The 18,586-nt window shown below is 46.6% G+C and overlaps 1 protein-coding gene across 21 annotated transcripts in view; it reads right to left on the bottom strand.

Annotated features, from left to right (window-relative positions):
- Positions 1 to 18,586, bottom strand: part of UNC80 (unc-80 homolog, NALCN channel complex subunit) — a 3,486,058-nt gene that overhangs the window by 23,650 nt on the left and 3,443,822 nt on the right. For 19 of the 21 annotated variants that reach the window (XM_069615884.1, XM_069615890.1, XM_069615897.1 and 16 more), the window contains one exon: positions 16,441 to 16,640. In XM_069615884.1, the coding sequence (XP_069471985.1) occupies positions 16,441 to 16,640 (200 nt within the window). Of the gene's footprint in view, positions 1 to 16,424; positions 16,641 to 18,586 lie in introns of all 21 variants that reach the window. The other 2 variants (XM_069615886.1, XM_069615899.1) reach the window with 2 other exon arrangements.

The following is an 18,586-nucleotide window of genomic DNA, read 5'->3' as shown; positions in this document are numbered from 1 at the left end:
TGCGGTTAACGTGGTTAAAATGGCAAGACAGGGTTAAAAATATATGAAAACGATAGCTGCCACCAGTCCTGTCCATGACACATCTGCACAGTTCATAAAAAGTCCAGCGAGAGTTTCCAGGGCCTTGGGAATGACTAGAGACCCAAGTGTGCTGTAAGGTAAGTTACTGGTACATGTTGCACAAAAGCTGCAATATGAGGAAAGGACTAAGGGAAACAAAGTATCCCAGTACTGACTGTCTTAAGGGCATGTCAGTTTCCCCATAAAAAGTGCAGCTGAGGGCTGTGCTTCTATGGCAAAGTCAGTCAATGGTGTTAAAACAGCAGCAAAATGTTTGGGGGTTGACACATGGAGGGAAAATGACATACAATTATGAAATCTATCCTAACACCAAGGAGAAGGTGCAATGGGGCATATTTAGTGGACATGCCCACTGCACAGTTTTTTTGGAAGGAGGTGCTTGCAAGACTGGATCAGAGTGTGCGAGGATCAATAATGGAGCAAGTCACCCCTGGCTGGTCTCTCAAAGATCCGGACAAATATAAAATGTGATAGTGAAGGTTGGAGGTCTACCTAATGGTACTCTAGGGGGGCAGCTTCATTGAGGCCCCTGGTGGTTGTGTGTAGTTGGAAAATCCATCAGGCCTCTTTGAAGTTGAGTGCATTGTTGATATTGGATGTTTCCAATATTTTGTCAATAACCCAAACCCACCATCTGAATGAATCACGGCCATGTTCGAATTCCATGATATGGGATACAAGTGGTGCTGCATGGGCTTTGCACCTGATCCTAGATCTGTGCTCTCCAAACCTTTTGTGCGCGGGTCTGGATGTTTGCCCAACATAACGTAGTCCACATGGACATTCAATGAGATAGATAACATTAGGTGTTTTACAGTTAGTGAATTGTCTCAGTTCCCATTCTTTGCCCTCTATGGGAAATGATTTCAGTTTTTGGGTTTGGCTACAGGCTGCGCAACTTCCACAAGGATGGTGTCCCCGGATTTCGTGCATGTTCCAGGGAGTGGGCCTGGCATTTTTGCGTCTGGATCTTGCGTGAGTAAGGAGGTATGTGTTTGACTAATATGAAGTAATAGTAGTCAGGCCTTATATTTATGGGTACTAGACTATGCACATAAAAAAAAATGATTATGTCTTCTCTGTTTTTGATTGTATGTACTATTTACAGATTTGTTCTCACATACTGTCTGAGCACTTCCTTTTTCTTGTTTTATTAAAAAAAACATGAATCTACATTTTTAGCCAAATAAAAAAGGCAGATGTAGTTAAATCTCAGTGGATGGATGGTTCTTTCCCAGTGACACTACTTTTTTTGATGTCTCGCTGGGCACTTTTTTGAAGGTTTGAATAATTATTGCAAGAATTAATTGAAATTGCATTTTTGAGGACAGGACAAACCCTTTGTGTCCACAAAAAATGGTGACATTTTTGTCAGGAGCCTTTTTTGCGGGGACATTGTTGCATGGAACGCCCAGAAGGGACGGGAACTTAAGACAATGCATTCTTAAATTGAAAGATCATCCTCCAGTCAGTCGAGAGGCTGAGAATGGATTCCACATTGTAGGCCCTTCTCAAATTCCAATTGACTTCACTGTTCTCATACATCTCTGGAGAGAAGGAAGGTAAAGGCTCCTCAGCCAAAACAATGGATGGCTGGATACATACTGGCATTCACACATGTGTATAGGCTCCAAAAAAGAGACTTTGTTTATTGTGAAAGTGTAATAGATAGTTCCTAAAACAGCACTGGTCTGTGATCTAGACTACTCTAGAGACATCACCTTCTTTGGTTTTTCTAGCATGAAATTTGAGGACAAAACCCTGAGAAGTTTTCCTGTATACCTTAATAGTAAAGAGGACAACCATGAAAGTAGTATGTTGCAAAACTGATTTAGCCAGGGCTCGAAACAGCAAAGACTCAAATAATTCCTAAAACACTTATAGATTTTTTTGGCCCCATTTTAGACCATATCAGGTTTGTGGAGAGGTACACCTATTCTACTTTGGGTTCAGGTCAGAGATAATTTTTTCTATCAGGGAGCCAAGCACAATGAGGCTTGGTCATGAAGAAGGGCTCTCTTCTGCATCTTCTAGATGTGGGTGAGTCTGTTTGTTGGGTGGCTGCATATGTGGAACATCTGACAATTAACATAGATGGAAGTTCCAGTAAGAGCGCTCCATGCTCAACTTAACAGTCTGGATCTCGTCATCCTTAAGTACTTGATTAGTAGGACTGAAGGCTACAGAAAGATATATTTCTTCCACCAGACTTTCAGAATTGTTTTTACAGCCAAAAGGCGTACAGCTTTCCAACGTGTCTTTAAGGACCCACAATCATAAATATAAAACTTAATTTGACAGGTTTCCTGACATGGTGCCCCATTTCTTCCTTGGGATTTCCACTGTAGTTGTTTTCTTACTCTACACATTAACTCTTTTCATCCATCAGGTCTGGCATGAGGTAACATTAACTACTCCATGTTTGAAGTTCTTGATATGTAGCAGGCTCCATTTCTGGCCATAGGCCTTTCCTTGAAAGGGGGTTCAAGTGAGTCTCCCATCCATGAAGGAAGACATCTGTTACCACCACCAGTGTAGAAGAAATGAAAAGGGAAACACTGCAATATTTTCTTCTTTTGGGGTTCACCAGCAGATAGATACAGTTGTTGCAATGGAAATTAATACACAAATATCTTTATCCAGATCATTAATTGTCAAAATAGACTGGCAGACTTGTCATGTGTAGACATGCATGTAGGACCAAAGCACATCCATAAGGTCACAGGACCCATACAAGACCTAACTGACTGACTGACTGGATTGCTTTCTTCATTACAGTCAGTTAGGTCTTGTATGGGTCTTGTGACCTTATGGATGTGCTTTGGTCCTACATGCATGTCTACACATGACAGGTCCGCCAGTTTATTTTGACAATTAATGATCTGGATAAAGATACCAAAGCACATCCATAAGGTCACAAGACCCATACAAGACCTAACTGACTGTAATGAAGAAAGCAATTTCAATTGAGTTATTATGTTATGTTATCTTGTATTTGTATAACGACTCCTGCCATATGCTATGGTGTGGAAGTGCTGGAGGTAGGACGGCCCTTCATCAGACATAGGGCCTCATTACGAGGTGGGCGGTAAGGGGTTAACGGCGCCGGTAATGGTGCCGGCGCTGTTAACCCCTTATCGCCCTATTACGAGTCTGCTTGCAGGACCCGCAAAGGGCGCCTGGTAAAACCAGGAGCGCTTAGCGGGTCCCCCTAGCAGACCAGGGAGCTAACAATGGGCCCGTTATTAACAGATCCGTTGTTAGCTCCCTCCCCATTCCCATTGAGCCCTATGGGGGCTCGAATGGGGATGTACCGGGTCCGTGTTCCTCGAATGAGGAATTACTGGGTCCTCCAAGGTTGGAATGGCCCGGTAAGTCCTCATTTGAGGAACCCGGACCCGGTACGAGGTAAGGAGGTAACCATGCCACATATTGCGGCATGGTTACCTCCAACCTCGGAATGAGGCCCATAATCTGATGAGATGGGAAAGGGGGCCTAGTAATTGTAGTTTAAGGAACTATAAAGAAAAGTTCAGAACTGTTAAGAAATGTTAAGAGCTAGAATTGAAGACTAGAGTAGAAATACAAGATGCTGAAGAGTGGATAGAGAAGATGTGTGGGGTGTATGAATAGGTAAAGACTATTGGGTCGCATTATGAGTTCGGCGGTGTGGGCACAAACAGTGGTAATGCAGTGGTAACAGAGCTACCGCTGCATTGCCGCCACATTACTGCATCGCCGAACTATGGGTTTGGAGGTAAGTTGGAGAAAAACTTCTAGAAAAATGCTGTAGGTCATTCCTCTGCCTTTGTGACAAAGAACAGCCAAATCGGCAGAATTACTGCTGGCGGTAATTCCATCAAAATCCCCATACACCACCTACCACCTCTTGTAACCAGGCGGTAATTCCGGTGACCAACTAACAGTAATGGTGAATTTGTTTGATGGTATTTTGGTGGATTTACCGACAAAATACCACCAAATTTGTATTGGGCCCTATGTGACATCTGGACAAGAGTTTTCCTGTGACTCAGCTGTATGCTATGGGGTGCTGCACTACAATACGAAAGGTGGCAACAAAAAAGCATATGAACCCCCAGGGTAACTGTCTACAGTTGAGGGATCTGCTATGCAAGTGATATCAAAGGAATCCCGGTTGACACTAAACAGACATCCGTTTGGAGTGTGAACTCTATCTAGTTCCGGGAGGGAGTAGACAATAATTATAAAAGGGATAGAGCGAGGAGTAACAAGTTATACTTTTTAAGGTGGCAATTAGCAACAAACCTTCATAAAAAAGAACAATTTTATTAAGTATAAACAAGTGGTAAAAAGAGTATTAAATAAATGTACATTCAATTGCACCTATGTGCTAATAACAAGGTAAAAGAAAATCTATAGGAATACATCAGTACCAATGAATGAATCTTGTTGCAAATAAAATGAATATTGCAGAACATATTATTTATGCATACATTTTTCACTTAGTAGACATATATAGTTGGTTTTTCTCTCTGTTGAAATCCAGCGGTTGCAAAGTCACCAAATGTTTCTATTCTAGGGATATTAAATAATGAACATTCATCAGGAGGGTGAGTGAGTATCAGATTCCTATTTCAGTAGTCTGGTCGCCAGTAGACATAAGGGTAGAGTAGCAGTTGCACCAGACAAGCCTTCAAGTTCCAGTGAACTGAATTCCTATAGGAGATATTTTATGAAGGTTTTTTGCTAATTGGTACCTTAAAAAGTATAACCAGTTACTTCTCGCTCTAGCTCATTTATAATTATTGAGGGTTTTGCTATACCTTACATGCAACGTACGTGTATATGGTAAAATCTATATGACAGCTGGTCAGAATGTTTCATGGGGATCTTCCATATGCTTTGGGTGCAGCACTAAAGGAGGAAAGGTATTGGGAATAAAAGTGATTGATTCCCTAGAACAACTGTCTATATTTGAGTATATTGCTATACTGTACCCGCAATATACATGCACAGGGAATGACATGCAGGCACATGCAAATAAAATGACCATTGTAGAATGTCAGGAATCAATGTTAGGACTGATTGTCTATGCTCTGGCCTGGTGGACAGATGTATAGAAGGTAAGATATATTGTGACAGGGACAACTCTGGGGACCTGTAGCCAAGCCAACTCACGGTAGCAGTGACAAGGTTCTAGGCAAAGTCTCAAGAGGTGGTGAACTTGTAAAGGGTGCACAATGAGTACACACAACGGGAATCACAAATTGCACGTAGACAGTGGGCCTCATTCCGAGGCTGGTGCTAGTCATGGTGCTATTAGCGCCATGACTAGCACCATTACCGGTACCGTGTCCGCCCTGGTTCAATGGGGCTTACCGGTCTAGTCCGACCTTTGCGGGACCGGTAAGTCCCCATTGAAAATACCATTCCCCATTTCCATTTGAGCCCCCATAGGGATCAATGGGAATGGGGAGGGTGCAAATAACGGTACCGTAAATTATGGTACCGTTATTAGCTCTGAAGTCCCTTTGCGGGTCCCGTCCTTAACGCCTGCTAAAACCAGGCGTTAAGGAAGGACCCGCATAGGGACCTCGGAATAGGGCGCAAAGGGATTACCGTCACCAGTGTCATTACCGGTGCCCGGTATCCCTTTGCGCCCAGCTTTTAATGACGGCCAGTATGTGTAAAAATACAGTTATTTATTTATGGCCAAGTATCACTTATGAAAAATGACTACTAACAGGTAGAAATATCACACAACACTAATAATATATTACATATATACAGTCACTGAAGTAAGGCATATCACAAATCAAACCCCTGTAAAAGAAAGTGCAGATTAGGTTGTGTATTAAAGGTCCACAGAGAGTTAACCCTATCTTCAAAGGTCCTTCCCTAAATTGTCTGGGGCCTCATGCCCAAAGGTTCAGGAAAGTTCTGACACAGTTTGTGATGCGGGAATAAATGAAGGTAGGGTCTCTGGGGTCCAGTGAACAGTTCCAAGGGTTAGAGGACAAAGGGGGTCATTACGAGTAAGGAGGTAGCCATGCCGCTAATAGCTGGCCGCTAATGGCATGGCTACCCCCTTACCGGGTACCGGGTCCGGGTTCCTTAAATGAGGAATTACTGGGCCATTCCAACCTTGGAACATCCCCATTCCCATTCGAGCACCCATATGGCTCAATGGGAATGGGGAGCATGCTAACAACGGGCCCGTTAATAACAGGCCCTTTGTTAGCATGCTGGTCTCCTCGCGGGACCCGCTAAGGACGCCTGGTTTTACCAGGCGGCCTTAGCGGGTCCAGGGAGGAGACCTCGTAATAGGGCGGTAAGGGGTTGACAGCTCCGGCACCTTTACCGGCACTGTTAACCCCTTACCGCCCAACTCGTAATGACCCCCAATGTATTCTAACTAATAAAAGTGTTCCCAATTTTCAGAATGCTTGTGCCAACAAACTATGGTAAAACCAAAATATAGTCCGTTTTTTTAAAGTTAGGAAACCTTTAAAGGGAGTTTAGGGGCAGGTAAGAACCACTGTAACTTACCCCCTTACCCTGATTCTTCCCTGAACTTGGCAGGTCAATGGAAGAGGGTCTGAGGTTGCTTTTTCCACCGTCAGCCTCAGTCCTTGATTCGCAGGGGAAGCAGGTACGAACGGATCTCCGGTCGGTGTCTTTCGCTGGTGCAAGGACTCTCAGGTGAAGAATGCAGAAAAACACACTGTAAAACCCCTCTAACGACTGGACCCGAGGCAGGCAAGCTGTTTTGGACAGTGGTCACTGCTGCACGGTGACGAAAAGGGCCTCACTTGTCGCAGTCAGACTTTCCCTCCTATCTCTGGTCCCCTTGATGCTACGACTCTGACATTTTGTTGAGGTAAGTCTTGTAGGATACGCTGAGGATCCCCCAAGTTCCAGGCAGCAACTTGGAATGGTGACATCAGCAGCATGGTAGCCCAAACTCAGAGCTTGTCAGCCACGGGAGGGTCCCGGGACACTTCCGAAGGCTCTTCTTCGCAGGGTACCAAGCAGACGTCAGGAATGGATGTTCCCTCCACTCCGAGGGTCGCAGCTCGCTCGCAGGTGTTAGGCAGAAACCTGTGCAGTTCCCTTAGGGACCACTGCAAAAGGCTTAAGACTACAGGTGTTGGCAGTAAACCCAATTGGTAGCAGTCTGTACCACCCAGATTTACCTGGTAGCTGTGGCTGAGCAGCCAGACTTCTCTCAAGAAGAGTTAGACAGTATATCAAGTATACAAGATAGGTACAAAGATACAGTAGTACAAGCAAACACTGACCAGAGCTTGGGTATAAAAGTATATAATTATTTATTTAAAAACACACTTTGTAAAATACAGTAACACTAATATGGCAAGCAAGTTCAAAACACAGTCACTATTAATATATATACATCCCTGATTACTTATTGAACAAGTCTTAGTTAAAACACCATTTATTTACAGACAGAGGTGAGCGCTTAACCTAAGATGGCACTCCAATAAGTTAGTTAAAAAGGGAGGGAAAAAGGCAGAATTAGGGAGATACACAATACCAACACTTTGAGGAGAACCAGAGCAAGTCAGAAAAGGCAGAGTCTACTGAGGAGCAAGAAAGTCATAGGCCAGGCCCACTCTTGGAGAGAGCAAGACGGAATGTGTCCAAGATCACATAGTTGAATAGTACTTTAAAAAGTCTTTGCAGATAGTTCAAAAAGGGTTGGATCAGTTCTGAAAAAGTTAGTTAGCAGGTCCCAAGTCACCCCAGGATAGAAAGTCAAGAATTTACGGGACACCTTGAACAGTCTGTTGCAAGGGAGACCAGGTGGGACACAGTACCTGAAATGGTGAGAAAGCTCCAGCGGGGGCAGTTGTTCCTGGCAGCGGGTGCAAGTTGGTGCTTCGTCCAGGGGAAGAGGAGATCTCGACGTGGAGGAAAGCTGGAGGTCGTTGCACTGCCAGGGAAGAAACCAGCCGTGGAGTTTCCTGGTTAAAAGGTACAACCCTTTTATTCGCGGTAGTGGTGAAGCGTGGCTATCCGGCCGCCGGGGTGCTTGGCATGGGCGATTCGACCACGAGGCGATCCAGGAAGGCGAAAAGGAGGGCGAACTGGTTATCTTCTCTGTCGTTGGGAAGTGGTGAGACGGTTCAGCAGGGCTCCATCGGTGGTGTCGTCGTTGCAGGTCAGCTCAGCTTCTCCCTCTTCGGATTCATTGGTCATGTGGCGACTTCTGAAGTTCCAGTCCCCAAAGCCCTGCTTTTATGCAGAAAACCCCCATTCATCAGTCCTAGCTGTCACTCAAACATGCTAAGTGGTGAGCCGGGAGGCTCACCACTGGGCCAATCACACAAGAGTGCGACTTGGGTTGCCGAGGCAACTCAGTCAAGGGTGCCTAAACCCCCCTACCACACATCCTGTAGACCCAGACAGAGTGGCACTACTTTTGGAGGCTTCTGTGGAGAAGCCCATCAAAAAGTGGAACAAAGGGCTCGACTTGGGTTGGAGTTACAGAGGCGAAAACAAACGCCAACGCCATTTTAAAACCGAGTCCTGGCAAAAAGACCCAACCGGGGAATAAATATTAAATAAATAACCCGGCGGTATCTTTAACATTGCACCAAAAAAGTGGTGCGTTTAAAATGAATGGGAAAATCCCATAGGAAATATTTTGCATGGTAATCACTGCCACCAGCCAGAAACTCGACGAGGGGGGACTGCACAGTGCCCCCTCGAAAAACAGACCAAGGGGCAATCTAATTACCCCTACCAGTACTTTCACAATATGATGGTTTGTACTGGTTCTGTTCACAATTTAAGACTAGTAAATTCAATGGTGACTTTACATGCCCTGGGAGACAGTAGTCAGTCCCAGGGTATGGAGTCTATGTTTGGGGGACACTATGACACCCCTGTGTTACTGCACTGAGGGTGCTACGTAACACACTTACCAAAAACACATGAAACCCTATGGAGTAAAAGACCCCATAGCCCATAAAACACATTACAAAGTCAAAGGACATCTCAAATCATGTCTAAGAGTGGGAGAAAAAGAGTCTCACTCTTAGAAGGAGAAAAAAATAAACCCCAAAAATCCAGCAAAGCTGCTGGGGGACTCACTAGGTTTGGGAAATTAGCCTTAACAGAGAATTCTCCCTAACAGCAAGACTGTTGAAGATCACGAGCAAGACAGGGCTCCACCAGGACAGCAGCAGAAGTTGGTCGCCAGGCCTCCTTCAGTCAGGGCTCTGGTCTCCTATCGGGTCTCACAGCTGGGCAGGAGTTGTGGCTCCGTCAGATTACTTCAGGATCTCTGAAGAATGGGTACAGTGGTCCTCTTCTTATCCTAAAAGCCAGGTAAGAGCTGAAACTCCTACTAGCCAATAGCAGGACTAGCCACACATACACCCCAGCAGTGGTTCAATCAGGACCATTGGCGTGAAAACTCATGCATGCCACTCAGACACAATGAAACCAGTTTGTGGATAGGGACCAGACAGTCCCAGCCTGCATACTGCCAGCAAACACGCATAGCCCTCAAGTAGCCAACCAAAAGCCTCTGCTTTCCCGGGCACTGGAAGTCCATATAAGGATTTTCAGAGGCCATGAAGAAGGCTAAAGAACAAGATGGCCAAAGGAAGAGCGAAAAACCATGTGGCACGGCCATGTTTGCAAATAGCCAAAGTTAGTAGCCAAATGGGGTAAAAGCGGTCAGGCTAAAACTAAAAGCACAAGAAAATTGTACAAAATCACTGCTGTCACAAGTTTGTCCATTTAGCAAACTTAGAGTAACCAAAAATCTTTTGAGTGTTAGACTAGGGCAAAACAAAATGTGTGCCCCATTGTGCTGCATTTTAAGATGCATTGTACAATGATAAAAGTTAAAACAAGTGATAACAAGTTACTAAAAGTAATAACAAAGTCACAAGACTAAGGGAAACAATGTTTCCCTGTACTGACAGCCTTAATGAGATGTCAGTTTCCCCATAACAGATGAGCAAAAGACAGTGAGCCTCATTAGGCGGTAGGAGGTAGCCATGGTGCTATTAGCACCATGGCTACCCCCTTACCGCATACCGGGCCCGGGTTCTCAGAATGGGTACTTACCAGGTCATTCCAACCTTGGAGGACCCGGTATGTCCCCAACCATTCCCCATTCCCATTTGAGCCCCCATAGCGGGTCCCTTCCTTAACGCCTGGTCAGACCAGGCGTTAAGGAAGGACCCGCTAAGGGACCTCGGAATATGGAGGTAAGGGATTACCGGCACCGGCACCCTTACCGGTGCCGGTAATCCCTTACCTCCTACTGCGTAATGGGGCCCAGTGTAGTGAATCTTAAGGCTTCACTACACTGTAAAAAGTACAGGTCAGTACAGATAGCCCGCATCTCATTTCCTTTTTCCTGCATGCTTAGCACGCTTATAGGAACTAGTTTGCACCTCAGAAAAAGTCTGAAGTACTCACAAATTCGACATTTCTCTTCGGAATGTTGAACCCGAAAGGTTCTGTCTTCAAGCAGTGTGTGCATTGCGGCACAAAAAATGTCCTCACAGAATTTGTCTCTGGTGTCTCGGCTCTGGTCATAAGGTAAGGTAATTGATTGCAGCTCATGCCAGTCGGTGACGCTGAAAGGTTTGAAGGAGAGACAATCTAAGCAGACTCTAAGACGATCGTCGTCCAAGTCTACAGTATGACTCCCTTGATGAAAAGACCATCCAAGGGTAAACTCTCTGGAGCTCATTTTAGAGCCTCCAAGTAATTCGGCAGCAGGGACTGGTACGCATGCACTTTGGCCTGCACTGGTCCCCACTGCCGAATTTTCGTCATTTGCACAACGGATTGCGAAGGTGCCGGGCAAAAGGTGGTGTACAAGCATGTATGCCGCCTTTTCCCTTGCACATGTGCACTTTGCCATGCAAATGAGTAAACGCTGCCTAGCATGCGGGCATGGTAGTTAGCGTGTACGATTACAATTAAACGCTGCCTGCCATGCGAGCATGATAGGCAGCGTTTAGAGTGGATCTCTATGGAGTTTCCCTGATTTATGCTGGTGCATAAAGTGGCAGGCTCCATAGGGATCCCCAGCATTTGCGCCGGCATGAGAATTAACAAGACCCTGCTAATGCCTGCTGAGTGCCACTGCAGTCAGAGGTGCAGCAGAGTCTGAGCCACGCATGTCACATATCTGGCATAGTACTTGCACATAGGCATGGTATGCATGCCTGCCTACTATTTATTTATTTATCCGTATTTGTTAAGCTCACAGAAACAGCCCTGAAGCATCGTGGCGCTGGTTACAATAAAAAGCGATACTTAGTTACATCCTAGAGGCATACACACATGCAGGTTTCGACAATAGAAAAAACAATAGCAACGTGTGTATGTTTGGCTGTGGGTAGAGGAAGTTTAGTTGAAGAGAGAGGTTTTGAGTTTTTTTCTAAAAGCTATAAGGGAGCATTCTGCTCTTAGAGCGTGAGGGAGATTGTTCCATAGTCTAGGTGCTATGTAGGGGAAACCCCAACCTCCCGCTGTAACCTTGTTGATGTGTGGTACTGTGAGTTGGTTGGTGTAGCAAAGTCTAGTAGGTCTGCATGAGGCCGGTCTGTGAAAAGCGTCTGAGAGATAAGGTGGTGCAGTTGATGGATGCATTTGTGGGTAGTGGTTAGAACCTTGAAGGTGATATGTTCTTTGACAGGGAGCCAATGAGCGGATTGTCTTGCATGTGATATGCGGTCCCTTTTGGAGATGCTTAAGGCTGCTCTCAGAGTGTTATTTTGAGTGACTTGGAGTTTGTTTAGGTTTTTTTCAGAGGTGCCGGCTAGGAGTGCGTTACAATAGTCAAGTTTCGCACCTATGGTAGCTCTTGCTATTGATAGGCAGTTTTCTTTGGTGAGGAATGGTTTGATGGTGTTTATGAATTTGGTGCTGAGCGCGGATGCAGAGACAATGGCATTGACTTGTTTGTCCATAGACAGGGTTGCAACAATGTGGCCCCTAGCGTTTTTACAGAAGATAGGACTGGGATGGTGCAGTTGTCAATGTTAAAATTGACATAGAGGCTATCTAGCCTGGCAAGTGTAGACTTTTGGCCAAGGATCAGGATTTCAGTCTTATCCCCGTTAAGACATAGGCCGTTAGTGGCCATCCAGGCTTGAATAGTTGCGTATATGTGTTTTAGGGCCAGGGCGTCTATGTGGTAAGAGCCAGTTAGGGGGAGGAGCACTTGGGTGTCGTCTGCGTAGTTGGTGTAGGCAATCCCAAGTGCATCCAGTTTATCGAAGAGAGGCTTTGTAAAGAGGTTGTACAACGTAGGTGCTGTACAGGAGCCTTGTGGAACACTGCAGTGAATTATGGATGGTGTTGCGTTGGATGTGTTTGAAAAGACTTTCATGGGCCTCCCTTCTAAAAAGGATGTTATCCATGAGGTGGCTTGGTCTGAGAAATGTGCAGAGTGGGAGAGGTGTGAAGTGAGGATCTTGTGGTCCACTAGGTCGAACGCCGCTGAGAGGTCAAGGAGAAGGAGAAGGGCGGGTTTGCCTGTGTCCAGTATCTTAGTTATTTGGTTTTTAAGGTCCAGCAGAGCAGTCTCTGTTCCGTGGCCTTTGCGGAAGCCTGACTGTCTAGTACCAAGGATGGAGTTTGATTCAAGGTATAGTTGAATTTGGCTGTGCGCAATTTTATCTAGAATTTTGGGAAGGAAAGGGACTGTCGTTATAGGTCTGTAGTTGGTGGGCAGCGTGGGGTCGAGAGTGGGCTTTTTTAGAAGTGGGCGCACCCAAGCTTCTTTGAGGCTGTCTGGGATGGAGCAAGTTTTGAAAGAAGCATTAATGAATGTGGTAATGAGTGGGTCAAGTGGTTCAGCGCAGTCCTTGATTAACTTAGGAGGGCATGTATCGCCTTTGCAGGTCGATGGCGTCAGATGTTTCAGGATGTCCAGGACTTCTAGTTCTGAGACTTCATTGAAGGCAAATTTAGAGATGTTAGTGGTTTTGCTATAGGTTTGAAACTGTGAGTGCAGGCTCTGTTTCGGTAGGGTATTGTAGTGGTCACGGATTTTGTTTTGTAGGAGGTCTATTTTGTTGAGCATAGCAGCTTGGATACTGTTGCACCAAGCTTCGTCCTTAGCGATCTCGTCAGTGGGAGTGGGAGGCACTGTGAGCTCTTTAAAGATGGAAAAGAGTTCTCTTGAATGCGGCTTAGAGTCTGATATCCGACGGTTGTAGGACTCAGATTTGGCATTGAAGATGGCAGCTTTGTATTTTTTTGCAATGACTTTGAATTCGTTTTTGGTGATGTCGCACGGGTTTGCCTGCCAATCTTTGAGCGCCTGGCGCTTGTTGGTACGCAATGCTTGGAGGTCCTCTGTGAACCATGCATTGGAATGGTAGGACTTTTTTTCTTTTTTTTCTTCTAGAGGAGCAATGGAGTTTATTGCATTAGTGAGCGTATCCTTGAGAATGTCTGCTAGAATGTTGGGATCTTGTGAGAAGGGTGCGGCGAGGCATGGAGTATTAAGAAAGGGGCGTAAATTGTCTGCAGTTAATTTTTTGGAGCTTCTGGCTATGGTGGCAGATTTATGTACTAATGTTTTTTTGGTGGGTGTCGTGGGGATAGTGAATTGTATGCAGCTACGATCTGTCCACGGGAGGAATGTGTTGGAGGTGATGGAGGAGATGCAGTTATGGTCGGCCAGCCAGTCTAGAGTTCTGCCTTTAGTGTGGGTGGGCGATACAATTTTTTGTGTGAAGTCTAGGTTGGAGAGGTCCTTAAGGAAGGAGATTTCTGTTTTGTCCTTGGGATCGTTATAGCCTAGATTAAGATAACCTAGGAGTATGGTTTTGGTGGATTTTTTAAGTTTTCGCTGAGAATGTGATTGATTTGCCCTTGAAAATCGGCTGGGAGTCCTGGGGGCCGGTAGATGACATGGATGTTGATGGTGTGGTTATGAGAGAGTGGTAGTTTGGCTGATAGTATGTCTGCATTCCCTTCCCAAATGTGGGGCGTGGGTCTGATATGATGGATGTCTTTATAGATTAAGGCAACCCCCCTCCTATTTTTGTTGGTCTGTCTTGCCTAAGGATGAAGTAACCTTCTGGTAGGGCTAAAGTGATGGCGGGGCCTGATGCTTCATGTAGCCAGGTCTCCGTGATGGCTAGCAGATCTAAGTCGAGACAGGAGATAAACTCATTTATTTCCAGGGCATAGGCATTGAGCAAGCTGGTGTTAAGTAGTGCGCATTTGAGTAGTGGTGCTGCCTGGATTCTGTTTGGAAGCTGCTGTTTTGTTTGTTTTTTATGCCTGGAGTTGGATGGCATGGATGATTTGGGAGTGGGCATAATGCTGGTGGACGGGCTGTGGTCATGAGGATTGCTGGGCGTAGAGTTGTGAGAAACGGGAGCCCAGTCTGAGGTTTCTGTGTGATGTAGGAATGTGTTGAGAGGAGAGGATTCTGGGTAGAGTGCGCGTCCTCAGCCTGGACAGTCTGATGCCGCTGTTAGGTACATAGGTGTGAAGATTCGTGATGTCGGGACTGGAGTGAGTAGGTGTGGGGTTGGAGTTAGACGGCATCATGATGCTGGTGTTAAGTAGGCAGGATGGTATATACTGTCGTCCGTATAATGCTGTGGCGAAGAGTGTGCCTATGAGTAGTAGTGTGTTCATTTGGTAGTGCATCCCTGATGATATGCTGGAGTATTTGGTTGTGAGTAAACAGGGAAGCGGGATGGAACAGTGGTGGTTCTGGTGGTGTGAGGCGCTAGCTGCCTATGGGATATCAGGTGATAGAAATATGCATAAAATATTCACTTTTCTACAAGTACATAATGAGGCATTTCCAGTGATGAATATGATACATAAGCATTGCATTGTGAAATGTGCATAAGTCATAGGCCTGAGGTAATGATACATAACGTAGGATACAAAATATTACTGTATAACGTTAAACACTATTCAGTTTCTGGGGACAATGCGGGGCAGTCTTAGATGGCGTGTTCTACTCACGTGGGCCTAGAGTCCAGGGGAGCCTTGGTGGAAGAGTGTTGGCTCCGTGACTCCAGAGGCGAACGGGGCAAACAGGAAGGGGCCTTTCGTGTCATGGATGTGGCTTCGACGATCCTCTGGTGGGGTGCCTGTGCAGCGGGGGCCGGGCGGCATGGTAGAGCTGCAGTAGGAAGCTGCCTGAAATGGAGAGGAGCTCCGTGCAGCGGATGATGCCGAGCTCTTCAATGCAGAGCGATGCAGGCTGCTCCTGTGCGCCTTGTGGCGCCATGTATGCGGATCCCTGCCGTGGATCTTAGCGGGCGGAGGAGGGCTCCTGCCCTGTCTGGGGCAAATGCTGGAATGGGCACAGGGGCAAACAGGAAGGGGCCTTTCTCTCTTGGGCCGTCCTGTCGCGGGCCGGCTTCCGCCTGCCGGCAGCCTTCTGGGAAAAGTTGGGGGCCGTTGCTAGGCAACCATAATCAACAAATATGGCTGGCAGCCTTTTTGGCTTGCATCCGTGTCGCGGATGCGGCTTCGACGATCCTCTGGTAGGGTGCCTGTGCAGCGGGGGCCTGGGGGCACGGTAGAGCTGCAGTAGGAAGCTGCCAGAAATGGAGAGGCGCTCCGTGCAGCAGATCCTGCCGAGCTCTTCAATGCAGAGCTATGCAGGCTGCTCCTGTGCGCCTCGTGGCGCCGTGTATGCGGATCCCTGCTGTGGATCTTAGCTGGCGGAGGAGGGCTCCTGCCCTGTCTGGGGCAAATGCTGGAATACTAGACAAGTTAGCTGTCCCTGGTACTGTAGCTGCCTGGCTTCTGCCAGCACGATATGCCCAAGTCACCCACCCTTCTGTGGCAGTGCTTTCGGTTATTACAGTAGATGCGAAGAGGTGTCATTGTCATATAGGCTGACTGGAGCAATGTGTGTCAGGAACAGTCAGCACTGTCACCTTCAGCACCTCGCGCAAAACAGGTTTATGAATAACAAGGAGCCATCACTAAATGCAGAGTAAACTTGGCCCATCCATACTGTTGTTGTTTACCTTGTGACTACTACAGAGAGTTACATTAATAAAGATGCCAAACACAACATCATTAGAACAATAAGTGCTCACTCCCTGCACTCGGCAGCACAACACTCACACACACTTACATGCTTAAAAATCTATACAAACAATAAGTCTCCATTCTCAGCACAAACATTTTTCATGACAGACTCCTTATCTTTGCTAAGGCTTGTCAAATATTGTTGCGGCAAGAAATACTATTGAAAACATTGCATCCAAGCAATCATGTATTTGCCAGAGTTCCAGTTCCGAATTGCCCCCACTATGGGAAGGCAATTCGTCTAATAAAATGTTTGTTAGAAATGTCCAAGGTGCTCTAACCTGTGTCTCTTGTTACCTGGCTGGCAGCGTGCCCATAGAGTTCAGCCACAGCAATGGCAGGCGAGGAGGTAAGGACAGGATTTGAAGCACTTTCCGATTTGCTGCCTGATCCGCCGGGGCTGCAGGTCGACAGTGATGATGACGGTCCGGGATCAGCGTGAGAGGTTGAGGGCTGTGGGTGCGTTTCTGTGAATGTCACAGATCGCTTCTGGTCTACTGCAGGGCAAGGAGACACAAAGGAAACTGTGTTCAGAGAAAATAAACTCTGTGTAAAGGTCAACAGCTTCAAAGTGACATTTCTAAGACACATATTAACACACTTCTAGACGTATTTGCTACACGCCATCTGCCCCTCTCCTCCCCGCCACCCTGTACAGCTTTACCCATCCTCTGTGCCCCTCTGTGTCCAACCCCGGCTGTATATATATATATCTGTTCTGTTGTTACCTCTAAAAAATGCTCCATTGTGTATCTGTACTGCTTTATACCTCTGTAAAGCGCTGCGATGCTTCTCGAAGCCAGGTCCACATACAATAAATACAATAATAATAATAATAATAATAATAACAATACTAACCATAATGAGCACCGTTCCAGATAGTCGATGATTAAGCTCTCCCTTCACAGACGCCCTTCATGCATGGGGAATAATAACTGATACAGATGTGCATTGCTGTGTCTCTTTTCTCACTGACCATCACCAATGTGTCCAGATGTAATGCTCCAGAAATCTGCACTGCCAGGTGGCTGCTGTGTATCCAAGGGACCCATATTCGTTCCTGACATCTTCAATGTATGCATGGAGCATCTGGGAGCACTAACCACAGGCTCAGACACAATGAGGCCCATATGTATATACCAGTGTCTCCTGAACTCAATGCTTACTCCCTCAAGAGAGGCCTATGCAGGGATCTGCCAAGGATTTTTAAAGGGGACATGTTTTACTTTTGGGGAGCACTGCACATACTTTTGGAAGGAAACATGGTTCTTGTGGCGAGCAAAGGCACCAAATGCATAGAAGTGAACTTAGTTGGTCTTGCAACATGGCATACTAAAATGAATGTGGAACGTCTCTCTCTCTCCCCCACACACTGCCAAATCACTGAACCTCTTCATGGACAGTGAGCTACCCTTTGAAGACCATGGGCCTCATTACACGGTATGCGGTAACCATGGCACTATTAGCGCCATGTTTGCCGCCGGTATTTTACCGTGTCCGCCTTGGTGGATTGCGGAATTACCGCCCTACTCCAAGGTGAGCGGGGACGGTAATTCCCCATTTACCAAGGCACTTCCCCATTCCCATTTTTGCCCCCATAGGGCTAAATGGGAATGGGGAAGGAGCTAATTACGGTACCGCAAATTGCGGTACCGTAATTAGCACCAAGGTCCCTTTGCGGGCCCGTTCCTTAACGGCTGCTAAAACCAGCCATTGAGGTCGGGTCCGGCAAAAAGGACCTTGTAGTAGGGTGGTAAGGGTTTACCGGTACCGGTAAACCCTTACCGGTACCGGTAAACCCTTACCGCGTTCCGTGTAATGAGGCCCCATGTTACCACGAAAACAGACATTGGGCCTCATTACGAACTCGGCGGTAGCCATGCTGCTATTGGCGGCATGCCTGCCGCCGAAATCGCGTCCGGGTCCGGGTCCTCAGAATGAGGAATTACCGGGCCATTCTGAGTTCGGAAGGCCCGGTAATTCCTCCCTCCAAGGACCCGGACCTGGTCCTTCCCCATTCCCATTTCAGCCCCCATAGGGCTGTATGGGAATGGGAGAGGGAGCAAACAACGGGCCATTATGAGTTGGCCCGTTGTTTGCTCCCTTTTCCCCTTGCGGGACCCGGTAAGCACGCCTGGTTTGACCTCGTAATGAGGCGGTACGGGGTAAACGGTGCCGGCACCTTTTACGGCGCCGTTTACCCCGTACCGCCAGGGTCGTAATGAGGCCCATTGTCTGATTGCAGCTAAGGCGGCTCACAAAAAGCAGACACTTCTTCACTGCCCTTTTACTTCTACTTAACTGTGCAGCACTTGTAATCTCCTATTTTGATGGTAGATCGGCTCTTCTCCATAGCCCAACACCAAGCCCCACCCCCACTCAAAAGGTTTCCCTCCGTACCACTGCCCACTGCCCTGCTGATGACTACATGGTAATTTACCCT

This window comes from Ambystoma mexicanum, chromosome 9 (genome assembly GCF_040938575.1).
Source record: "Ambystoma mexicanum isolate Mex_15411 chromosome 9, UKY_AmexF1_1, whole genome shotgun sequence".
Classification (NCBI taxonomy): domain Eukaryota; kingdom Metazoa; phylum Chordata; class Amphibia; order Caudata; family Ambystomatidae; genus Ambystoma; species Ambystoma mexicanum.
Note: the sequence above shows the minus strand (reverse complement) of the source record. Positions and strands in the feature narration are given on the sequence as shown.